The sequence below is a fragment of the Stenella coeruleoalba genome (assembly GCF_951394435.1).
Source record: "Stenella coeruleoalba genome assembly, chromosome: X".
Classification (NCBI taxonomy): Eukaryota; Metazoa; Chordata; class Mammalia; order Artiodactyla; family Delphinidae; genus Stenella; species Stenella coeruleoalba.
Window position 1 is genome coordinate 88,355,502 of NC_137152.1, and position 17,016 is coordinate 88,372,517.

At 35.9% G+C, this 17,016-nt stretch overlaps 1 protein-coding gene across 2 annotated transcripts in view; it reads left to right on the top strand.

Annotated features, from left to right (window-relative positions):
• The window catches only part of COL4A5 (collagen type IV alpha 5 chain), a 218,482-nt gene that overhangs the window by 121,185 nt on the left and 80,281 nt on the right, over nucleotides 1-17,016 (top strand). For both annotated transcript variants that reach the window (XM_079911756.1, XM_079911757.1), the window contains exons 11-21: nucleotides 495-530; nucleotides 622-663; nucleotides 823-915; nucleotides 2,542-2,595; nucleotides 2,692-2,748; nucleotides 3,039-3,083; nucleotides 4,643-4,696; nucleotides 6,267-6,308; nucleotides 8,322-8,454; nucleotides 15,277-15,450; nucleotides 15,792-15,875. In XM_079911756.1, the coding sequence (XP_079767882.1) occupies nucleotides 495-530; nucleotides 622-663; nucleotides 823-915; nucleotides 2,542-2,595; nucleotides 2,692-2,748; nucleotides 3,039-3,083; nucleotides 4,643-4,696; nucleotides 6,267-6,308; nucleotides 8,322-8,454; nucleotides 15,277-15,450; nucleotides 15,792-15,875 (814 nt within the window). The remainder of the gene's footprint in view (nucleotides 1-494; nucleotides 531-621; nucleotides 664-822; nucleotides 916-2,541; nucleotides 2,596-2,691; nucleotides 2,749-3,038; nucleotides 3,084-4,642; nucleotides 4,697-6,266; nucleotides 6,309-8,321; nucleotides 8,455-15,276; nucleotides 15,451-15,791; nucleotides 15,876-17,016) is intronic.

A 17,016-nucleotide genomic window follows, 5' to 3' on the forward strand; every position in this document is an offset into this window, starting at 1 on the left:
TGACATCAAGAAGTGATATACTTGGGCAGACAAATGCCAATTTAACTTTTCAAACCTTGAAACATTCTCAAATATACAAAGGTTATATAAAATAAAACTGGACTAAAAAAGTAAACACATGCTTTTTAGAACTAGACAGTTAATTGTCTTATGGTACCTAAATTTAACCTATAATTCTGATACGATAAATTTGATGTTTGTTGAGATTAATTTTTGTATTGATTTTTGGCACGAGTGTTACTCCTCTGCCTCTACCCATCCTTGCGTTTCTTCCCCCGCCCACGTGTAGCCTGTCATGAGAAGTCTCCACAATTATCTAGTTTCTTTAGATCAATTTAAATGTGTGTCTCTGACTAGAAAGCAATGAGAAAAAACCCCAGGAAATATTATTTTGAAGGGCTTTTTCAGTCCTCACTTTTTATGAAACCAAATAATTTTTTAATATACTCATTAATATAACACTTTTTTCCCTTTTCTGTGTCTTTTATTCTTAGGGCCCTCCTGGCCCACCAGGACTTCCAGGACCAAAGGTAGTTTTCTTTTTTTTTTTACATCTTTTATTTGGTGTGGATTATTTTTGTTATTGTCAATGAGGTTTTAAATTGAAATCTTTCTCTTCAGGGGAATATGGGCTTAAATTTCCAGGGACCCAAGGGTGAGAAGGTGAGTAAAGAAGAAAGTTGCTTATTTAGCCCTCAGTTTTTTCCTGTCATAGTCATTTGAACTTGTGGTTTTGCTTCCTGCAACTGTCTTAGCTTACATGTTATATTATTGTCTGTTTAAACTATGAAATATCACTTTCTTATTTTATCTTGAAAACAGGGTGAGCAAGGTCTTCAGGGCCCCCCTGGGCCACCTGGGCAGATCAGTGAACAGAAAAGACCAATTGATGTAGAGTTTCAGAAAGGAGATCAGGTGAGTATGGAGGCAGGAAATCAATGAATATCTTGCTATGAAAGTAGCATTGCATTAAAATGCATTACAAGCTGGAATAAGGTTATATGTGAAAGGCCTTTTAAAATAACAAGGATTTGAGATAATTAAAATTTTAAAGTAGCTTGATTGAGATATACTTTATATACCATACAATTCACCCATTTAAAGGGCACAATTACATATTTTTTTAGTATATTCACAGGGTGGTGAAACCACCACTACAATTTAAGTTTAGAACATTCTCATGAGCCCCCTCCAGCAAAACCCCATACCAGTTAGTTATGACTCCCCATTTCTCCCCAAACTCTCGAGCCCTGGGCAACCACCAATCTAATTTTTGGCTCTGTAGATTTGCTTATTTTGGACATTTTGCATAAATGGAATCATACAATATACGGTCTTCTCTGTCTGGTTTCTTTTACTTATTATAATGTTTTCAAGTTCATCCATGTTGTAGCATGTATTGGTACTTTGTTCATTTTTATGGCTGAATAATATTCCTATGTGTGTATATTCCACATTTTATTTATTAATTCAACGGTTGATGGGCACTTGGATTTTTCTCCATTTTTGGCTATTATGAATAATACCTTTATGTACAAAATCAAGTCGTGGTAAGATAGATTGTCATTGTTTTAGATGACTCTACATTTCACTGATATGCGGGGAGAAAGATGGTATTACTCTATAAAATCTTGTCGTTTTTAGAAATAATTTTCTGATACATTGCTTCTACTAGAATAGATGAGGGGATCAAACACATCTTTTATAGAATAGTGGCTCACCCTTCAACAGAGTGTGTGCATTGTTGTTTCACTTAAATGCTAATAAGAAAGTTAAGAATAAAGGACAAATTATACTGAAACTCTACCATCAATATGTATTGGGCCATTTAAATCTCTGCCAAAATGGATGTGTGTTATATAGCTCCCAAATCTCCAAGTTTTAGGTACCCTTGCTTTTTATAAAATATTTTATAAGAATAAAAAATCATTAATACTTTTGGGACTTCCCTGGTGGTGCAGTGGTTAAGAATCCACCTGCCAATGCAGGGGACAGGGGTTCAAGCCCTGGTACGGGAAGGTCCCACATGCCATGGAGCGACTAAGCCCGGGTGGCACAACTACTGAGCCTGCGCTCTAGAGCCCGCGAGCCACAACTGAGCCTGCGTGCCACAATTACTGAAGCCCGCGCATCTAGAACCTGTGCTTCACAACAAGAGAAGCCACTGCAATGAGAAGCCCTAGCACCGCAACGAAGAGTAGCCCCCGCTCGCCGCAACTGGAGAAAGCCTGCGTGCAGCAACAAAGACCCAACACAACCCAAAATAAAATAAATAAATAAACTAAAAAAAATCATTAATACTTTAATTTGAAGTGTTTTCTTGCTATTTACCTCAAAACTTGGCTTGTCCTAAAAATTAGCTGAAATGAGCAAAGATGGCTCTAGATTTTTTGCCTAGTAGATTTCAACTTTGAATTTGAAACATCTTATTATCTTTGGTTATATTACATGAGTTTATAGTTCAGCTTGTTAAAAGTGTTCCTAGCTAGCTCTAGTGCTAACTGCATTTATATTGCTTTCCTTCTCCCTACTACTGCATAGGGACTTCCTGGTGACCAAGGGCCTCCTGGACCTCCAGGGATACGTGGTCCTCCAGTAAGTAACCTAAAATTCTTTAGCATCATTTAATGTAAATTGATATTGACACATAGTACTCCATGAACCAATGTAAAATTACTTTTGTGTGTACAGGGTCCTCCAGGTGGTGTGAAAGGTGAGAAGGGTGAGCAAGGAGAGCCTGGCAAAAGAGTAAGTGTTACGGCTACTAATACTCTTTGCAAAAAATTTTAAATGTGTCTATGTGTGTGTGTGCGCCTGCCGGTGCACATGCACATGTGTGTCATTTTCTTTTTTTCCTCTTAAATCCTGCTTTCATTGCCTCAAAATGTCATGACTGACATATTCATTTATTTATTATAACACTGAAGTCCGAAAAGTCTACTTAAGAGAGTCCCACGCAGGAAAAAGCTTGTTATATTCTTTAACCTTATATTTCCAAATAACAAATATATATTCTTACATTTCCTTGAATCCTATAGGGTAAACCGGGCAAAGATGGAGAGAATGGCCAACCAGGAATTCCAGTGAGTATTTAAAGTCTATCCCTTCCCTCAAAAAAAAAATGGCAACATTTGTACATGTTGGTAAAGAAGCAGGATAGCAAAGAAGCTTGGCTTTGGAAGTAGTATAAATGAATGGAAATTTTGCTTTCTTTCTTTTCTGAATGTGAATTTGAAATTTCTCTGTTTTTCAAGACAGATTTTTGTCAGGTTTACTGAGATATAATTTGTATACAGTAAAATGAACCATTTTTAGTGTACAGTTCTGTGTATTTTGCTAAACACGTACAGTTGTGTAACGATCTCCATAATAAAAAATAGTTCCGTCCCCTCAAAAGTTCCCTCACGATCCTTTGTAGCTATTCCCTACCCTTCCCCAAAGCCCCTGGAAACAACTGATCTGTTCTCCATCCCTATAATGCTGCCTATTCCAGAGTGGCATATAAATGGAGTCATATTGTGTATAGCTTTTTGAATCAGAATTCTTTCATAAAGCATAACGCACTGTACTGTATATCAGTAATTCATTAACTTTTAATTGCTGACCATTATGTGGTTATATGGATGTACCAAGGTTTGTTTATGCATTTACCCATTGAAGGATATTTTGGTTGTTTCCGGTTTGGGCCATCAGGAATAAACTGCTAAAAACATTCCCATACTATTTTTTGTGTGAATGCAAGTTTTTTCAGTAAAAGTTTTGACATATAATTCTAATTGCTACCAAAAAAAGAGGAAAATAAAATATGCAAGTCCAGGAACACTATTTCAGGCAGCCTCAGTTTCAAGAGTATCCACCATAGATGTTAAAAGAGGGTTTTCCAGGACAGATAGAAAATTTGATGAAATTTGGAGACTATTCTGAAGGAAAGGGAGCATTCTTAACAAGACTGGAAGTTATAAAGTCAGATAAATTGATTTCCAGATGATTTTCCTAAACAGGCAGTCCTCAGCTTATAAACTCTAGATTCACCAATGGCTTAAACATATAAAATGGCATAAGGTGGGGTTAAATTCAGGGCCCCAGTTACTGGCTTCCTTTGGAAAAGTGATTTAGGCAGCCATGATGTTCAGCAATTCCCTCTGATTGTTTTTGACTGATATCCCCAGGGAAAACGCTTTTCTCTGTTTGCACTGGGAGAACTAAAATTAGGTCAAATAAACATAGCCATGCAAGTGGGATCTTTTTGGGAACCACCAGACAGGTCAAAAATGACAATTCCCTGGGAATGGGGCTTTGAAGAAGCTTCAACCTGGTTCTTTCCCTTCCAGTTGCTGCTGTGCTGCTGGTTTTTACCTTGATTGTGAGCTGTTGGTTTTCAAGGCTACTGCGGAGCTGAGGAAGTGTGATGGGAATAGAGCCACAAACCTCTGTGTTCTCACCAAGATTCAATCTTTTATTTTTTTTCAAGAAACACTTCCTGGATTGCTGCAAGCCTTTGGTTAATTTCTAGAGTTCTAAAAAGGTTGACTCTGACCATTTTTGCAAGTGTCCTTGTTGCTTTCATGGAGGAGAGGATTTTTGGAGGTCCTAATTACTCCACCATTTTTGCTGATGTCACTCTGTCTTCCATGTTTTAAAGGGTTTGCCTGGTGATCCTGGTTACCCTGGTGAACCAGGAAGGGATGGAGAAAAGGTAAGAATTTTAACACTTTGAAGTGACTGGTTTTATTCCAGTTAGTACACTCCTTTTCTTGCCCAAGTTTGAGTTATAAATGAAAAAATTCTAAATAACTAGCTTTTGTATTCAAAACATACCTTCTTTATCCATCTTTTGGTGTTGCTCCCTTTTCTGTTATACCAGTTCCTCTAAATTTTCACTCACTATCCTAAATCACAGTCCATGTGATAGAAATACATGGAGAAATGTTTAACTTTAGCATTTCCATTGTTAAAAGTTGATGCCTTTGCTTTGAGCATGTATCGGCAAAACTTTTGTTCTCCAGAAAGAGGATTCAGCACTATTTTAGTCAGGTCCTCATACTAAAAAGGCTTATATAGTTGTGAATTTAGAATGTTGCCACTAAACATTTCCATTCTCTATGCAGTTATTGTCTGGAAGTCTGTGGCTAATTCTTTGTTGTTTTTTTCATTTGGCTATGCAGCCTGACTGAAGTCATTTATTTAGCAGCCTATTTTAAAAGTGACTTTGAAAGAATGTATGAAGCACACAGTTCTCCTATTTATAGCAAATCACAAAATATCCAGTTTTCCAATCTCTCTGGTCTTTAATTGCTTTCTATGAAAACCAAAACTGAAAAGCTTTGTTCTGCAGGCAAGGAGGGAAAGGTGTTACAAACTTGAACGTACCCAGAGGGCACACGTTTTAATGGTGGTTTATCTCTAAACTAGATCCAAGTTCGAGCTTGGCTTTAGAGGCACAGCTAGAATAAAGGAAGATAATAAATACTCAGAGAATAGAAGTTTGTTTTTCTAGTGTAAGTAAAGTTATAGGATAGAGTATCTTCTTAAACTAAAAGGAGTTTATAGATAGATGAAAGGTTCCTATGAGCAAGTCTAGAATGAGAACAGAGGTGTGAGAGAGATATCTATTCTTGGGTCTTGGCCAGTAGAGTAACAGTTGAATACTGTGTTCTTCAGCTGTTGTAGCTACTGGTTAAGGGTAAACAGTTTTGTCTGAATTTGTCTTTCATTAGATTCTAAGAGCAAAGTCACAAAAGTAATTATGATTTATTAACTGTTCCTGATGATAGTTAAGTCCATCATCTCTAAAATATCTGTCACTGATGGAAATGACACTAAATTTATGCCGTTGACAAGTTTTTTGAAAAGGAACATGGCTAAATGTAAAAAACAAAAATGTAATGATTATAGCTGATTCTAGTGCTACAAGTTTGTAAATCAGCATCTTCTTAATAGAGTATTTATAGTTTGCTGGAAAATAGGAACTTTAAAATCAAAGGATGTTACAGCTAGACATACCTTAGAAGTTTGGTCTATATATAAGGCAGAAAAGTTAATTGATTTAGTCAGCATCATAGAGCTTGTAAATCTGAGACAATCACATCACAGGTCTTCCTAGGCTTAGCTAAGTACTGTTTCATTACCTCATTTTGTATTTCTCTTTGAGATATTTTATTATGGATTTCTGGGTCTTTATGAAACATAGTTATCTGTTATATCTTTGAGAAAATTGATGTTTTCATGTGATTTTTACTAACCTGTTTTACAATTGTATTGAACAGGGCCAAAAAGGTGACATTGGCCCAACTGGGCCTCCTGGACTTGTAAGTTTTTTGTTTCAGTTTTTATTTATTAAATTTATTAGTGCATTTTAATTTTCATGTTTTAATTATATACTCCGTAACTTTTCCTCATAGAACACAAAATTCCAAGATCAACTTTTCCTGGCTTAAAAGTCTTTACATCCGAAACTTCAGTGATGTTGACCTCCAAGTCTTTGTATTGTTCTGCCTGTATATTACTTCTCCATAATAAAGGTTCAAAATTACGGCATTAGGTTGTTTTGCATCATGATTGCCAAATCATTTCTCAAGTAACCAGCAGGTGGTGCAAGTGTTGCTTACAAAGTTTCAAAAAAAGAAAGTGTTGAGGAACTAGGGGATTGGTCCTTTCCCCTGCAGAGCTCAGGGGAAAGATGGATTTGGTCTTAGTAGGTTTTCTCAATTTGTAATTGTCTGATTCACACCTCTTTCTTCCCTGAGTGTGTGCTTTCTAGGAGCTCTTAAGCAGAAATGTAGGAAACTGCTCTGTAAAAGAATACTTGAGGGGTTTACAAATCTTCTGTCATGTTTGCATTCACCATGAAATTCTAGTCAAATATATTTTCATTCTTATTAAGAATAAAATGTCACTGTTGCAGTTGACATATTGGTTTTACTATCATTGAAATTTGCTAAGACTCTTGACTTTAGGCTGCACTGAAGCTGCAAAGGGTCAAGTGCCTATAAAACCTATATGTTCAGACATTTGAATAACATTAATTATTTTTGTCCATAGTGAGTATCAGATATTGATACTTGGTACTTTACCAAATCTAATGAGGAGGTACTTAAAGAAGATCTTAGACAATTTTTATTCACTTGCATTTTAAAATCAGAATTTTACTTCTCTAAGAAGCAATTTCTCTGAAAAATGAAATAAAATTTTGATGATCATCAGAAGAAATGGAAATTTTGAGAGTGCAATCCAATCCAACAGCTCACTTCCCCTTTTGAACTACTATCCCAATTCTAGGTCCCACAAATTTCAGTGTCCATTTGTCTGAATATTTCTTATATCTAAAAGAGCCAGGATAAATATCTCACTTTGCCAGTAGGTGATGATTTCTGTCTCAAACTGATAGTTTCTTAAATGTAAAGCTTACTTTACCTTTATAGCTCTATGAAGTTAATTTATTTATATTTAGATTATTTAATGTAAAATTATTTAGGCATAAGGGTCTAAGAAGATAGAAAGGGAATGATCAGCTAGTTGATTTTAATTAATAAAGCCTTCCTGGTAGAGATGTGTTTTCTTTTTTTTTTTAAGAAGAAGAAATAAATATGGGTTGACAAAGAGAAAGATTGGGGGAAGGCATTATAGATGTTTAGAATGGCATATTCAAAGGCAAAAGCAGGAATCTGCAAGATGCATGAAGTGGTTATAATCAGATCTCACTCTCCTAAAAGGTCATTCAGGACGTGAAACAGGTGAGAGAGGTATTGGGAGTGAGAAGTAACTTGACAGAGTCCAGGGTTAAAAGTGACATCAGATATAGTAAGAAGTAGTGAACAATTTTGAATCCTTTAACAGGATAAGTAACACAGAAAAATTGGTTCTTGAGGAAGTGTGTCCAAGTAGTAGATTTGGATTAAATGGGACAAGCTCAGAGTTGCTTCTGTTAGTCCAAGTGTAAGGTAAGGATAGAAGCTGTTGCAACAAGAAAGAAGGAGACACGTTGGAGAGACCTTTTTAGTAAAGAATTATCAGGCTTAGGTGATTGGAATGAATCGAATGTGAATTATAAGATAAGAGACATCAAACATAATTCTAGCTCTGTAAGTCTGGGGCTCAGGAGAGTGGTAATATTAGTACTGGCACTGAACATTTTCTAATCTGTTGAAGCATAGAAGTAATATAGAATATGACTCACAATCTTCATAAGTAGTCTTGATGATTTTGCATCTGAACACCTTGTGACAATGATACACTGTAATCATATATAGCTGCTAGGTTATTTTCAGAAGAACAAGTCTCTTCCTCTTTGAATTCCTTTATTTTTTTCTTTCATAATAAAGGTGATTCCTAGGCCTGGAACTGGTGTAACTGTAGGAGAAAAAGGAAACATTGGGTTACCTGGCTTGCCTGGAGAAAAAGGAGAGCGAGGATTTCCTGGAATACAGGGTCCACCTGGCCTTCCTGGACCTCCAGGTAAAAGAGACTGTGCTGTACTTAATAGCCCTGAATTTATAGTATCTTTACTAATCCAAGTATACAGTATTATCATACTAGTTCCAGGGTGAGCATGGCAAGGAAGACAGAGGTATTTTTTAATTGACAGAAACTTCTCAACTCTTACTATAGCTTTTCTTACCTGTTTTCTTACCAAGTTTCTTACCTGTACTTTAAAAAAAAAAGAAAAAAGCAAAGTTACTTGAATAGTGTCCTTTTACCCTAAAAAAATACCATTTCTGCCTTTTGTTATTAATAAATTACACCAAACAGTACTATGATCCAAAAATTAATCATTATACCTTTCATGCTGTTATGAAAGGGAACATTGTGCTAATAATGCCTAGTTATATAAGATTTACTGTATTTTTATATAGGAAATAGCACTATCCACTTAGAATTCCGGAAACATCTACCTAGAAATCCCCATGGTGATTTTGCTGTGCAGTCAAATCTTGGAGCTCAATACTGAGTTTTATATCATTCCTTTGTTGAAGATAACACAGTATAGTAGAGCATTTCTAATTTGGCCACAAACTGAGCAGTACCCTTGTTTAGCATGTTTATTTGGATGTTCTGTGAAATGAGGTGATAGTAAGGATTTATGTAATATTTGAAAAAAAAATCTACAGTATCTGTCACACATACATGTATAATACATTATGGTTACTTTTCCTTCAAAAATATTTGGCTAATGAAATATTAACATGATGAGATGAGTGACACTCAGTGTTCCTCCCAAGGAGAAAGAGAATAAATTGTGGCTCCCATTTCGCTCTAAGTATGCACTTTGGATTTCGAACTTCAAGGTAATGGACTAAACACATACTGTGTCTGGAAAATTGAGATAAGGAATTCTCCAAGGGTGTAGCAGAAAAGTTAAAGTGTTAGATAGTATGAAATAAAATTTAAGACGCACAAAGGATAAACCTAGAAGTCCCAAAATCCAGCATGAAGGAGTTCAAGGAGAGAATAGGACAAGAAGCAATATTTGAAAAATTAATGGCTGAGAACTTCTTTCTATTAAAAAATGATTCCCTGTGAAAAGGCTTATGAATTACGAAGCAAAAGTAAAATAATAATACAAAAATACGTAACTAGACAAATTTTAGGGACATTTTAGAATTTAAGGGTAAAAAGAAATTCTTAAAAACTGAGAGCAAAGGCAGATCACCTACAAAACAGTGAGAATAAGAGGAGGATAATGGAGCACATTTTCAAAGTAATAAGGAAAAATAACTATGAATTTGAGATTCTATATTACATCAAACTATCATCCTAGTGTGAAGATGGGATGCTTAGAAAGTTTACTACCTCCAGATCTTCTCTGAAATAGTTACTGGAGGTTTTACTTCAAGAAGAAGATAATGAATTCAGGATGAAGTTGGCGGTGGGGGTGGGTAAGATATAAGAACCAGTGGTTAGGAAAGATATTGATAAAGTATTTTAAGTCTAAATAAGTATGGATCATAAAAAATAACAGAAGTATTTTAAGTAACAATATGGAAGTATAATTGTACACATGACTAACACAGGATATGGACGTACAGCGAGAATGGGGAAGTGAATGATAAGGTTTTTTGTCTTGTTAGAGGGAGAGAATATAAATATTATTAACTCTCTAAGTTTTTTGAAAAATATAAGTTTTAGTACATAGGTTAAACATTTTAATAGTAACCACTAGGAAAGAATAGAAATAATATACATTACTTACTTGTTGAGGAAAGAAGATGACCAAAAAGCTGGATCTATGTCACACAAATTAGGATTGGGACAAAACAGACACAGATAAACCTGAATAAATAGAAAAAAATAAATAAAATGACAAGAAGAAGTTAAAAATAAATCAGCAACTCCAATAAATGTGAAAGGACTAAACACTGATTAGTAGACAAAAACTAAAATAAAATTAGAATAAAAATATCTGTATGCTGTGCACAGTAGACATATCTAAAGTAAAACAACATAGAAATTTTGAAAATAAAGCAATGGGAAGATATTAAGCAAATGCTACCAAAGGAAAGCTGGTTTAGCAATTCTAATACGGTGTGAAATAGAATTCAATGAAAAAATGCATTAAAAAACAGATATTTCACGTGGATAAATAGACAACTTATACCACAGTGATATAAAGGTCACTAAACTTATGCATCTAAAAATATAGCTTTGAATATGTAAAATGAAAACTGATAAACTACAAGGGATAATTTGGCAACTCCCCAATATATCAAGTAAGTGAAAAATAAAAAGGATATAAATGATTTGAGCAACACAATTAAGCTGTATTTATGGGGGAGAGAGAAAAACTGTGTGCAGCAGAGAATGTACATTCTTTTCAAACACACATGAAGCATTTATAGAAATTGACTCTATTAGACCAGAAAAAATCTTGTAAAATTATATGCGGGCCATGCTCTGTGACCACAGTGAAATGAAGTCAGAAATTAACAACAAAAAGCACCAAATATTTGTATATTAAAGTGCATATTTCTAAATAACTCTAGAGGTAAAGAGAATACAGAAATGGAGATGATGAACTACTAAATGCTAAATAAACAACCCGTATCAAAACTCATGGTACCCTCAATTTATCACAAAATTAGAGATACTGAAAATAAATGACCTAAGTTGGAAAAATAATAAGAAATAAAACAAGCACATGCCATTTGCAGCAACATGCGTGGACCTAGAGATTGTCATACTGAGTGAAATAAGTCAGACAGAGGAAGACAAATATCATATGATAGCGCTTATATGTGGAATCTAAAAACAGGCTACCAATGAACTTATCTACAAAACAGAAACAGAGTTACAGATGTAGAAAACAAACTTATGGTTATCAGGGGGCAAAGGCGGGGAGGGATAAATTGGGAGATTGGGATTGACATATACACACTACTATATACAAAATAGATGACTAACAAGTACCTACAGTATAGCACAGGGAACACTACTCAGTACTCTGTAATGGCCTATATGGGAAAAGAATCTAAAAAAGAGTGGATATATGTATATGTATAACTGATTCACTTTGCTGTACATCTGAAACTAACACAACATTGTAACGCAACTATACTCCAATACAAATTTTAAAAAAAAGCACAAGCAAAATAGATGGAAAAACTTGAGAAAGGTAAAAATAAAATATGGTCAAGATAAAGGGAAGAGAAGGCACAAATAAAATCAGTAAAGAAAAAAGATTATTACCATAACTACAATTAAAATTTTTAGATTACAAGATAACTCTAAAACTATGTCAATATATTTTAAATTCTAGGTGAAATATACATTCCTCATGAAACAGAAAACATAAAGTAATAAAATTTTCCCGAGAAAGTAGGACACCTAAGTAGATCAATTACCATAGAAGATTTTGAAACGTTAATGGTCTCCATGAAAAAGCATTGGTTTTGTGGGTGGTTTTATAGAGTTTTATGGATGAAATCTACCAGGTTCTTGAGCAGGTGATTCTCATAGTTTATAAACTGTTTCAGAACATTTTTTTAAAAAGGAAATTCAGTTTAGCAGTATCAATACCAAACCACCAAGGAGATACACTGGAAATAACTATAGTTCAATATCACTTATGAATGTGGAAGTAACAATCTTAAATAAAATATTATCAAATCAATCCAGAAGTATATTAAACAATATGATATTATGACCAAATAAAATTTACCCTAAGATTGCAAGGATGGTTCAACATCACTGTCATTGACCACACTGACGTATTAAAAGAGAATAGGCCAATAGATGCAAAGAAAACAGTAAAATTCAATACATATTCATTTTTAAAAGGAAAAAAAATCCTTAAACTAAGATTAGGGACTTCCCTGGTGATGCAGTGGTTAAGAATCCGCCTGCCAATGCAGGGGACATGGGTTGGAACCCTGGTCCAGGAAGATCCCACATGCCATGGAGCAGCTAAGCCCATGTGCCACAAGTCCTGAGCCCATGCACCTAGAGCCTGTGCTGCGCAACAAGAGAAGCCACTACAATGCAAAGCCCACGCACCACAATGAAGAGCAGCCCCTGCTCGCCGCAGCTAGAGAAAGCCCACACTCAGCAACGAAGACCCAACATAGCCATACATAAACAAATAAATAAATATATTTTAAAAAACAACTAAGATTAAAAGGGAGCTGTTTTGAAGACCTAAATAGACATTTCTCCAAAGAAGACATACAGATGGCCAAGAGGCACATGAAAAGCTGCTCAACATCGCTAATTATTAGAGAAATGCAAATCAAAACTACAATGAGGTATCACCTCACACCAGTTAGAATGGGCATCATCAGAAAATCTACAAACAACAAATGCTGGAGAGGGTGTGGAGAAATGGGAACCCTTTTGCACTGTTGGTGGGAATGTAAATTGATACAGCCACTATGGAGAACAGTATAGAGGTTCCTTAAAAAACTAAAAATAGAATTACCATATGACCCAGCAATCCCACTACTGGGCATATACCCAGAGAAAACCACAATTCAAAACGACACATGCACCCCAGTGTTCATTGCAGCACTATTTGCAATAGCCAGGTCATGGAAGCAACCTAAATGCCCATTGACAGATGAATGCATAAAGAAGATGTGGTACATATATACAATGGACTATTAGACATAAAAAGGAACGAAACTGGGTCATTTGTAGAGACGTGGATGGATCTAGAGACTGTCATACAGAGTGAAGTAAGAGAAAAACATTGTATATTAACACATATATGTGGAATCTAGATATTGTATATTAACACATATATGTGGAATCTAGATGAACTGGTTTGCAAGGCTGAAATAGAGGCACAGATGTAGAGAACAAACGTATGGACACGAAGCGGGGAAAGTGGTGGGGGGTGGGGTGTTGTGATGAATTGGGAGATTGGGATTGACAAATATACACTAATATGTATAAAATGGATAACTAATAAGAACCTGCTGTATAAAAATATAAAATAAAATTCAGAAAAATAAAAAAGGAACTGTCTTGGGCTTCCCTGGTGGCACAGTAGTTAAGAATCCCCCTGCCAATGCAGGGGACACGGGTTCGAGCCCTGGTCCGGGAAGATCCCACATGCCATGGAGCAACTAAGCCTGTGCACCACAACTACTGAGCCTGCGCTCTAGCACCCGTGAGCCACTACTGAAGCCCGTGCGCCTAGAGCCCATGCTCCACAACAAGAGAAGCCACCGCAGTGAGAAGCCCACGCACCTTCATGAAGAGTAGCCCCCGCTCGCCGCAACTAGAGAAAGCCACACACAACAACAAAGAACCAAAGTAGCCAAAAGTAAATAAATAAAATAAATAAATTTATATAAATAAAAGGGAACTGTCTTAACTTGATGACAGAATATAAGACTTGATGCCTTATATTCTCTTGAAGCTATCTACTTCATATGGGAAGTACAGGACTGTTCGGGAAATGTCATACTTTTTGGTGAAACATCAGGAGCATTCTCATTAAAGTCAAAAGTCAGAAAAAGATATGGTCACCAGGGCTTCCCTGGTGGCGCAGTGGTTGAGAGTCCACCTGCCGATGCAGGGGACATGGGTTAGTGCCCCGGTCCGGGAAGATCCCACATGCCGCGGAGCGGCTGGGCCCGTGAGCCATGGCTGCTGAGGCTGTGCGTCCGGAGCCTGTTCTCCACAACGGAAGAGACCACAACAGTGAGAGGCCTGCGTACCATTAAAAAAAAAAAAAAAAAAAAAAAAAAAAAAAGATATGGTCACCAATACTGTTTGATCTTATACTGAAGATCCCAGCCAGCATACTAAGTCTGGAAAAAAAAGAGGTGTATGGATAAAAAACAAAAAGCAAACCAAATTTTGGTTATTTACAGGCTATGTGATAATCTACCCATAGAGCCTAAAAGAATCAAATGACAAATTACCAGAACTTAGAATGTTTGCAAGGTAGCCAAATATGAGTTGCAAACTTAAATAACTTACCTTCCTCTAAACCAGCAATAAAATAATTAAACGTACAAGAGGACAAAATCCAGTTAACAAAAATAACAGTCATAAAACTGACATTAGCAATCAAATTTACCCATGAATAAACCAAAGATGTGTAAGATCTCTTTCATAACTTTGTAAACTACTATTAAATAATATAAAATTAATAAATGGAAAGATATAATAATTATTACTTGATGCGAGAACTCAATATTATATACAGGCGATTCTACCAAAATTTAATCTTTAAATTCAAATTAATCTCATTCAAAATTACAATGGCTTTTTAAAATGAAACTGACAAGCTGACTCTGAAATTCACTTGGAAGAGTAAATTTGTAAGTGTAGTGAAGATGGTTTTAAAAAGAACAAAGATGGGTATATTTTCCTTACCAGTTTTGCAAACATTATAAAGCTGTAGTAATGAAAAAGTGTGTTAATGGTGCAGGAACAGATAGTGGAACAGAAGAAAGTCCAGAAACAGAGCCACGTTTACATGAGAACTTTGAGATGCCTCTTTTTTTTCCTGTAAATGGCTTCCTGGTATTTCTGAGATTAAAAAATCATAGTCAAAGGAGAGTGAGTAGAGAGTTAGTTATTAGTACATTTCCAAAAGTAATAAAGCTACTTTAAATTAGTCTTTCTTATACTCAAAGTAGTACTTACATTATTGGAACTTTCCATCTTTTCTCTAGATGTTGATTCTCATAGAAAAAACTAAGAACATAACTGGTGTTATACATTAAAGGAAGATCTTATCATTACTTAATGTCTCATTGAGACCTAAAGTAATATGTCTAAAATAAGATCATTTTGATCACTTTTAATGGGTATTTGTTTTTATCTTAGGACTTGCAGTTACAGGTCCTCCTGGGCCCCCTGGCTTTCCTGGGGAAAGGGGCCAGAAAGGGGATGAAGGTCCACCTGGAATTTCCATTCCTGGATCTCCTGGACTTGATGGACAGCCTGGGGCTCCTGGCCTTCCAGGGCCTCCTGGCCCTCCTGGCCCTCACATCCCTCCTAGTAAGCTATAGTTTTTTCCTGTTAAGTTCTATTGTTGTTTTTGTTTTGTCTTTATTTATAAGTGAATCTAGCTGAAGGTTGACATCATTCTTTGTATTTCTGATAGCTAAATATTCTTCCACCGCTTCTACTTTTGATTTTTGGTGATTCTTTGATATTTAGATTTGTTCTTCAAATTATCACTAATATTATATCTTCCTTTTGTTTATAGGTAGTTGTATTAATGCAGAGAAATAACTGAAAATAGATCTCTTTTTTCCTAGCCTATCACACTTTCTCTTTGTTGTCTTCTGGATATTTTACAAAAATTGGCTTGCTGTTCTTGTTTTATCTTATCTCAGGTGATGAGGTATGTGAAGCAGGCCCTCCTGGCCCTCCAGGATCTCCAGGTGATAGAGGACTCCAAGGAGAACAAGGAGTGAAAGGTTTGATTCCCATATTCCTTCATCCTTTGAAATCATCAGCAAAATCCCCTATATCCTCCATCCTACCTCAGCCACTCACTCCCATGGTCATACCCCAAGACCACACGTTACCAGTAGTGCACACTTCCATATTTTGATTTCCCGAATCTCATTTTGTGACCACTACATCCTATCTTTCTAGCTTACTACCTCTAATAACCTGACTCCAACATTACTTCACACTCACTGAAACCTACCAACTTTGACTGTCCCTCAACCTTTTGATGTCCTTTCTGCTCTCTTAACCCAGCTTAAATTCCATAATCAATCTCATACATAAACTCTTGACACCTTTGCCCTCCTCTCCTGCCATTGTACTCACTTCAAACAAAAACACAGCCCTGGTAATTCCAAATTACCACCTCTTCTGAGCCTGTGCCTTCTCTCTTCAAACTTCTAACACCTCCTCTTCCATTCTTATTTTAGGATTGTGACTTTGCTTTCTCTTCCACTGACCAATTGAAGCAATAACAAGAGAACTTTCACAGATTGCCGCCACCACCATATTTACCCACCTATTTGCATCTTGCCCCTATATTCTGCCTTCCTGCCTATTATTGTCACTGCTCCTATCTAAAGCAGTTCTTCTGTTTGTACAATAGATTCAGTTTCCTCTTGTTCTCCCCCAAAAATTCATTCCAGAAATTCTTGTCACTCCCATATCATCAATTTTCCCCTTTTACTGGATCATTCCCAGCAGTATACAAATATGCTTTTTTCACCCATCTAAAAATATTTTATCATAATCCCACTTCCCCTGCCTGATACTACGCCATTCCTCTGCTTCCATTTGGAGCAAAACTCTTCAAGAATTTTCTACTCACTGTCTCTAGGTAACTCTACTCTCATTTTCTCTTAAACATACTCCTCAGGACTTCACTCCCCTCCCCCAACCACTCCATAGATGCTGCTTTTGTCAGTCATCAGCAGCCTGTTCACTGCCAATTCAAATATCAAGTCTCAGTCCATTATTTCCTTGATTTTTCCATTCTTTAACACTTTCTTCACTTGGTTTTCAGTATATTACATGCTCTGTTTTTCTTCCTACCTTCCTGGCATATCGTATATATTAGATATAGATATAGGTATAGATATGTCTCTC